This window comes from Phoenix dactylifera, unplaced genomic scaffold (genome assembly GCF_009389715.1).
Source record: "Phoenix dactylifera cultivar Barhee BC4 unplaced genomic scaffold, palm_55x_up_171113_PBpolish2nd_filt_p 002174F, whole genome shotgun sequence".
Lineage (NCBI taxonomy): Eukaryota > Viridiplantae > Streptophyta > Magnoliopsida > Arecales > Arecaceae > Phoenix > Phoenix dactylifera.
This window is the reverse complement of record NW_024069438.1, coordinates 10,125-18,853: the sequence shown is the minus strand read 5'-3', so window position 1 is coordinate 18,853 and position 8,729 is coordinate 10,125. Positions and strand designations below refer to the sequence as shown.

Here is an 8,729-nt window from a genome sequence, read left to right as displayed (position 1 = left end):
AACTCATACAGATAGATGTATGTGGGCCTATAAACCATATGACAAGAGGTGAATTTATATATTTTATAATATTTACTGATATTTTTTCTAGATATAGATATGTCTATCTTATGTAACATAAATTGGAATCCTTTAAAAAATTTAAAGAATTTCAAAATGAAGTTGAAAAACAGAAGAAAAAAGTATTGAATCTCTTCGATCCGATTGAGGAGGAGAATACTTATCCAATGAGTTTCAGAGCTATCTAAAAGAATATGGGATCACATCTCAACTTACCGCTCCTGAAACACCACAATATAATGGTATTTCAGAAAAAAAAAATCGTAGTTTATTAGATATAGCACGTTCAATGATGAGTATGTCAGATCTTTCTATATCTTTTTAGAGTTATGCATTACAAAGTGCAAAAGACTCCATATAAATTATGGACAAATAAAAAACCAAGTGCAAGACACTTAAAAATTTGGGTTGTCTTACTCATGCCAGGAAACAAAGTATGATAAGTTAGAATCACGAACAGATAATTCCTAAGAAGGAGACATCAGTAATTTCATCATCTACTGCATTCTATAAGGTCATAGCTACCATCAGATGCTCATTCCTCCTTATTGGGCACACCATATATATCACTCTGCCAAAATCTAGTACCTTACACATTTGTTAACGGTGTGACACCCTCTCTCGCCCGTGACCACCTTGAAGTTCTTTTATTGGTATGTAAAGTATCAAATTCCTGTAAGAGCTGTTTTCTCTGATTTACCATCAATCTGGCATGTGCAACCGCATGTTTACAAGAGTAATATCTCTCACCAAAAAGAAAAAGAAAAAGAAAAAGAGTAATATCAAAAATTTTATTACAATTGATTATATATTATATGTTACTTTTTATTCTCGATTGAAATAGACGGACCAATGGTAAAAATAAATTTTAAAATACAAAATCAAGCACCTAAATATGATTGAAGAGCATAAACTAAAATTTCATAACACAAAATAAAATAAAATAAAATAAGAAGATATATGAAAGAAAGATAAAAATGGATCAACAGCAAAAAATTAAATATTCAAAATATAAAATTGAACAAAAATAAAACAAACTTTAAAATAGAAATTTATTAAGAACTGATAATAAAAAGCAAACATCCAAATAGGAAGAAAATTGAAAAATATATACAAAATTTGAATGAGATACAAATTCATGTAGACTAAAGACTAACAAAATTTGAGATACAATGTGAAGAATTTAAAATAGAAAAATAAGTTAAACAGAACAGAATAAAATAAGTAAAATATTAAGTAATTGATGTAATAATATAGATAAATTAAAAAATCATATATTAGCAAAAATTAAGAATGAATCAATTAGCAAATGGGGGTTGTTTGTGATCTTATGGGAGAAAAGAGGGGAAAGTGGAGGCTTGAGAGAGGGAGGACGTTAGGATGGGGAAAGGAGGAGAAAAGGGGGAAGTAGGAATGGGGGATAGGGAGACGGAGATGCGGAAGAGGGAAAGAAAGGAGAGAGATGATATGACACAGCAAGAAGCGAGAGATAAAAAGAGAGTGGGAAGGGCTTATATTAGAGAGTGGAACAAGGATGCTTGGATTTGTAATCTTTTCGGTTGGGGTATAAGAAAGTGTCCAATCTAATATAAAATCTGATTATCAAAAAAAGGCGAGAAAAAGCTCATATACATGATTAATATGCGAGACTAATTATATATTTTCTAAGAGGGCATTCTTGATAGGGGAAAAAAATAATAGAATCCGAAAGGCATATTTTTTTTTTATTTCGAACTTTCATTTTTATAAATAGCGTATTTCATGGAGGTAAAAAAAGAAAACAACGGTACATTATTTTGTTACTTTTTTTTTTGTTCGGCATGGAAAAACTAATAATAACTTAGAGAAACACAATAAGAAGAGTTGCCTCTCCTAAAGCACATCATTTATAGTGTACAACAACCAACCAATGGTTCAGGCTTTGTTTTCTTTTTCTTTTTCCTTTCTCTGTTTTGGTTACACAACCCTTCGTATTAGTAATAAGGATGGCATAAATCAGTCAAAATCATATGTGCACAAAGGTTTATGCTGCTTGACATACACGAGGCAATATTGCTTAACCTTTGAAGCGACTTCCTCAATTCCAGTTATCAAGAATTACATACTTTAAGCCTTTCATTTTTTGTTTAATTTTCCCTGGTTACCAATATTAGTGCTCTTAAGAAACCACCAAGATGCCATTTTCACAAAACAAAAAGCAGGTGAAAATACTCAGATTAAAAAAACAAAAGACAGACAACATGCAAAAAAGACACGACAAAAGTACATTTAACCATCTCTAGAAGTTCAATATCTTCAGAAAATTATCATAATAATGCTAATGACTTCGGCATTTGACAAGTGACAGACAGGAAACAAAAGGTAGCTCAGTTAACTGCCATGAAGATGCGGAAACTGTCGGATATGTAATTTGCCTATGACTTCACCTTCCTCACAAACTCCGGGTTCCTGCAAATATAGAACAGGCAGGAAAGATTCAGATGGAGAGAACAATATGTAACAATTTTAGAAATCTTGGAAGCTTCGAAGTGCTCTCACAACCTGTCAATGTGATCAAGAATGAGAAGCCTCGGTCCAGGAGGGATCTTAACATCTCTAAGAGCACTGGAGCAAATAAACAAGGGAGACCGACCGCTTAAGTTTTGTCTGGTAATTTGAAATATTCAAGTGGGTATGCAAAAAGGTAGGAAGTCAGATCATCATCTTACCTATCTGTGAGAAGAGGCAAGGTACTATCCGTGAGCAGGCCTTTCTTGAAGTTCTTCTCATAGTTCTGGAGGCCAAGACTTGTCAACATGCTTCTTGCTCGAGAGTAATATACATCCTCAGCTGGTGGCTGCGAGAATTTCTGACCTAACTGCAAAAGTCTCAATGCAAATAAGAACTACAACGCAGAACCTATAGTACACTAATTATTGATGTCAACATTTCCACTTTGTGAAACTGCGAGCAGAAGGCATAGAAATCACTGCATATCAATCTAGAAATATGAGATTGCAAAATGAGTTGGATAAGACAGATGAATGAATTTAAAGATCCCTAGAAAGTAAAAAAAAACTATAGTTTAGACACACAAAAATAATGTTTAAACAGATCAAACATTTATCAAACGAGAAATCTAGCAACAATCTTACATTAATAGGATGCCTAAGGATCAAGATTCACATCCTTCATCAAGTATGCATTTCCATGACATTGATCCTAGAAATGGAACCTGACTACAAATTTATCAAAGACTATATTCACAACCATAACCATCATGCCTCGTCCCAACTTTTCATAGTTGGCTTCATGAATCCTCATTTGATCTAATTAGGCTTATCTCTTATAGAGCTATGAACTTATCAACTTGATGAAGACCCTTAGTGACCTTGTGCCAAAGTTCTAGCAACGAGGGAGTCCACCATGAACCTTAACAAGATGTCTACGGCCATAAAATGAGGGAGTCCACCCAGGCAATAAGCTAGGTGTCCCATAAAAACAACAAGGACTAAATTCAGAAGATTTAAAATGTCTTTACATGAATGGGATCTTGGGGGACCTGAACTTTGAAAATTGCTTTCTTTTTGTATCTTATATTGCATTAGTCTCTTCAGTAGCCTCTAGTCCCCAACCTTATTATTAATGATGATAGGATTTCTTACACAATGGTTACACAATGGGTACCTCTCAAATGCATTGTTCACTTTAAGATTACCTCACGCGAATGTTGTCGAGCTTCATGGTGCAACTCCATAACTTATAGGTGAAAATCCTTCAGTTTTTCAGGTGTAATGCATAAGCATGTTACTTGTGTCACACCACATTTATCATCCTCCTTATTTTCCTTACTGATTCCTTTAAACATTTCTCTTTCTTTTAGTCTTCTCTTTATGCTATCTTTGTTTAAATCCTTTTAAACCCTCATTAAACCCCTTGTGAACAACATAAAACCCCTAACCATAATTTCTCAATCTTCACCATATCTTACTAAACACTTATCTCATGATTTACATCTTGTTTTGAGCTTTTATAGTTCACTTAATCCAAATTTCGATCCAGCAGTAAATTTCCAGAAAGCATTGCTCTTTGAAATCCCATGTCAGACCTTGGTTACTAATTTGTTAACTCAAACATCCATATCCCAAATTCTAACCTTTGTGGTTCGAGCAATTGCATTTCTTAGGTTCAGCAGAATATATTCTAGAAAAATTGACACCCGGTACTCTGTTTGATTGCCGTTTTACATTTTGATATTATACAGTTAGCATTTTATGTTAAGTCCCTTATACAAAATTTAGGCCTGTTTTTACACACAGTTATGCCTATTTCATACACAAAATGACCATAGAAACCAAGAAGCGGGAATAAAATGCCCAATCAACAGGGCCCCATGATTAAAATGCCAGTCAACCGAAGGACTATGCATCAAGTTCCCCCATACTTTAACCTTCAACATCCTCATGCCACACTAAATCAAAAGATCATATTTCCACTTCTCAACACTTACATCAAGTTCTTTATGCATTAAGATCTACATTATCTTCATTACCCTTTATTTCTCTACTAATTGTATCATCATCATTCTAATTGAAAAGAACATTCATCCATCAAAGCTTGAATACCAGAAGGCTAGGGAACAGCAAATATAGAACAAGTGCAAAAATCTATGATGGAGAAATGATTCTAAGAAAGGCAAATTATAAAAGAAATTGAACTCCCAATGTGAATGTTTTTCGAATGCATGATATGACAACCACTATCATGATAGCATGCTTATCAGAATTCAGTTATGGGAGTTCAGTAATGTTGAAAACTTTTGCATGTGAAACAAACAAGATAATATATTTCAATTTGGAAATATTGCTTTGGCATCAACTGAAATAGAAAACATGATGAGCTGCTTAAGGATTGTAAATGCCTTTGCCTGCTTACCTTGAAGAGGCCACCTTGAACAACTGCAAAAAAAAGTCCTGATGTGACTGCATTGGCTGCCTGATTTGGGCCCCCCATGCCACTGACCAATGAAAACAATGCTCCAGAACCAAAAGCTGCCACCATGCTGCAACAGAAGCTTTTTGAGTCCTGTGCTACATATCTCAATTAGAAAATATCAACTAACTCCTTTTCTATTAATATCATGATTCTATAATTATTAACATAACCAATAAGATCAATAACATATCTTTTTTAGATAAAAACAACTATATGAGTGGTGTTTGTCATTTGTCTATATTTCCAGAGATATCATCCATCACGACAAGCATTACCAAATTTAATCTAACCACTCTTATGTTTTTTTAACAAACCTTTTGTTTCATTATACCATGCCTGTTACTTGTACGGGATAAACAAAGGTTAGCACTTCCAATATGGAATGAAGCTAAAACTTCATATTTCAATCAATTTTCATATTGTTACCGAAACACCCATCCATGCCTGTAGTGGTTTCTTAATAGCATCCACAACTTGCACACCAAACCTAAAGCTATTTTAAAAATTATCAGTTTAGTCACACAATTGTCCAAACTAGCTAAGCAATAGTATTACAAGTGAAGTTTTTCTTCCTAAAGCTGACTGCAATTTAGTGAATAGCTGATGTTGAATTTGATATATTTTTGTAATAACAGTTATTTTGGCATCTCTGAATTCTGTTGAATTTAAATTTTCCCCTCGTTAAAATATCCAACTACTACTAATAATAAGTACCCCAACTTCTAAGGTTTTGAACGCTTATCTAGAAGATACTACAAAAGTAAATACTATGTTAAGTCTGATTACTATATTAAATTATGTAAAAGCTTACAATACTTGTTACTGTTTGCACCTCCAATATCATGTTTGACAAGTAACAAGATGTTGTTCAACAAAACTTGGAACAGATACACCACTGGCAGCCTATGTATTAAAAACAATTGACATGACCACCTTGACCTTTGAACATCTGCCTTTGCTCAGAGGCCCCCAGTCACCTATCAGCTGATTACAATGTTCCATAAAAATTCTTTGCAGCATTATGTTCCACTTTGTAATTTGGAGATGATAGGTCTATTAGGAGCTTCTGCTAATGCTTTTGTTGTTACCAGTGGGTGGGAGGTGGGATAGACGGTCATAGTGCCCTTTCTGCTTTTGCTACTTTTCTTCTCATTTTGAATTATTGTATTATTTCCTGTCATAAATTTCTTATTTGTCCACCTATATATTTTCCCTTATTGAAGGGGAAAAAAATGAAGTTCAGATGTGTTAGGTGTAATTAGAAACCATATATTTTCTGATATTGCATATTTAATGATAACAAATGCACAGTTTCTATCTTCAGGAGTTTTGATGTCTTCCAATCTTCTGATCCTATAATCGGGATGCCATTGCATAAATGCCAAGAACTAAAAAGGGGTATAGTCAGTAGAATGAACTCAAACACCCAAGATACTAAGTGAAGCCTTACCTACTCTGGACATCCTCCACTCCTCTTATCCTTTTCATCACACAAGAAATACCTGCATTTACACCGGTCATGACTGCAAAGTTACGAGCTTGTACCAAGGGGCCACCTGCAAAGGCCTGTAATTCATGTAACATAAAAATTATATATGTAGACAGGGAAAATAGAAAAATAAGTGTCGTGTATCAGTAGATAATGTGTGCTAGGAAGATTGGAAAATTGCTAGGGGGCAACTTATGCATGACAAATGAATCAGTAAAGAGGATTTTCCTTTTAACATGCTGTAAAATAGCCATATGCTTTTATTTCCCAGCATGCAAAGATCAAGAACAAGCAGCACAAACCTACTAACAACATAACAAGATATACACATGACCAATGTAGCTCACAAGAACTTGGAATAGTAACTAACTTCTTAAAGCCAATCATGCGGGTTATTGAAACACACTCTTCTCTTCTTGTTGATTAAAAAGGATGCAAAACATGTTGCCATGCTAGTTGGATTATTTAAATATGCATAGATCAATCTGAAAACAAAGCCTCAAAAAAGGTGAGAGGTGAGATATTAGTCTGCCAGATGAAAAGTCAAACACTCTTCTTTACTTCGCGAATTGGTGCTATCTTACTTCATTCCACGCAACTAATGGTCTAAAACTCTAATACATTCATTTATTTTCTTCAGAGGAAAGATCCGTTCTCCTTCTTTTCCACAGACTCTCAACTTGCATTTAAGATCGGAATTCTTTGGATTTGAAGACGTCTATATCCACGAACCGAAACAGCGGAACCATTAGCTTGTGAAACAAAATCCAATATTTTAGGTAAAGAGAAGTGTTGGAGATAAACGTGGAATCAGGACATAACAACATCCTTGACCATCTTAATCATCTGTGTGCAGGCAGATACATCTTCGTAAATTACTTACATGAAATGATCTCCTCAGCTGCTAATCTATGCAAGAAAATAGACGAAAGTTTTCTTTTTTTAAAAAAAAAAAGCGGGCAAAAATACTTGGGAACAGAACAATCAAGAAACTGAAACCCTAGATAAACCCAAGCCCATCAAGGAACTCCACGACAAGTAGAACGATTCTTCAAGGAGTGGAAGAACTGACAAAAGACAAAGAAGAAGGCAAGGAAAGGAAAGGAAAGGAAAGGCGTAGACCTGGGCTTGCTTGAGGGAGGACATGGCCTGGGGGCTGAGGCCGGCGGCCTGGGGCGGAGGGGCGGGGAAGGCGGAGGTGAGGTCGGAGGTGAGAGTGCCCATGAGGCCGCCGATGGCCGCGCCTTGGGCGGCGCTGGTAGCGGTGACGACTGCGGCCTCGACGGGCATCGACTGCCTCGCCAGCCATGCCCGGAAGCCGCCCTCCAGCTCCTTGAACCGGGCCTGCACCTGCGCGATGGGGTTCGGGGGAGAACCGGCCGGAGCCAACACCAAGCCCTGCCGTCCTTCCATGGCCGACGCAGCCGGATCTCTCGGTGCCCTTTCTCTGTCTCGCTTCCTCCACCCCTCTTCTTATTCTATTTATAAGAAAAGAAACGAGCACACAGAGTAGGTCAAAATAGATAAAAAAGACGAAGAGGCAGCTGAAAGGAAAACGATGATATCGTCATTCGACAAGGTTGTTATTGCAAATATGACTACTGATTACATTTTTCTTTTTAAATTTTTTTAAGCAAACGAAGGAATATTTATCAAATTGATAAAAGAGTCACGACATGGAGTATGACACAACAAGAAGGTAGAAGAGTTTTTTTTTTTTAAAAAAAAATGGATGGATTATATCTGATGAATATGGATGCATCTAATAAAATCAGAAAATAAAATATCTCGAAGTGTCAGAGGCAACTTTCCATTACCAGTGTATAGGATACTACCGGAGTGATTGGCTACATAAGCAGCCACCCAATCTACAGCTCCATTAATTTTATGGAAAAGGTAGGAGCGTTTAGAGTTGAGTTAATTTTACGCTCTTGAAGATGCTGTGGGGGATCCCGAGAGAGAGAGAGAGAGAGAGAGAGAGAGAGAGAGAGAGAGAGAGAGAGAGAGAGAGAGTTAATTTGACACCCTTAGATGCCGGTGGAGATGTTTAGAACTAAACAGATACCATGTGAATGATGGCATGGATCAACGCCCGCACCCCCCCCCCCCCCCCCCCCCCCACAACACACACACATATAGGATACTTTCGTATTTTTGGGCACCGAAGAAAGGTAAAAGAAATGTCTGTTGTAATATTTCACTCCAT

At 36.2% G+C, this 8,729-nt stretch overlaps 1 protein-coding gene across 1 annotated transcript; it reads right to left on the bottom strand.

The window, feature by feature from the left end:
• Nucleotides 1–2,245: 2,245 nt before the first annotated feature.
• On the bottom strand, nt 2,246–8,007 carry LOC103722289 (chloroplastic import inner membrane translocase subunit HP30-2-like). Its single transcript, XM_008812787.4, has 6 exons — nt 7,646–8,007; nt 6,485–6,600; nt 4,975–5,101; nt 2,769–2,917; nt 2,602–2,664; nt 2,246–2,508 (listed from the first exon to the last, which is right to left on the bottom strand). Exons 1-6 carry the CDS (start codon nt 7,934–7,936, stop codon nt 2,475–2,477), a joined length of 780 nt encoding a protein of 259 aa, XP_008811009.2. The 5' UTR covers nt 7,937–8,007; the 3' UTR covers nt 2,246–2,474.
• Between the last annotated feature and the right edge of the window lie 722 nt (nt 8,008–8,729).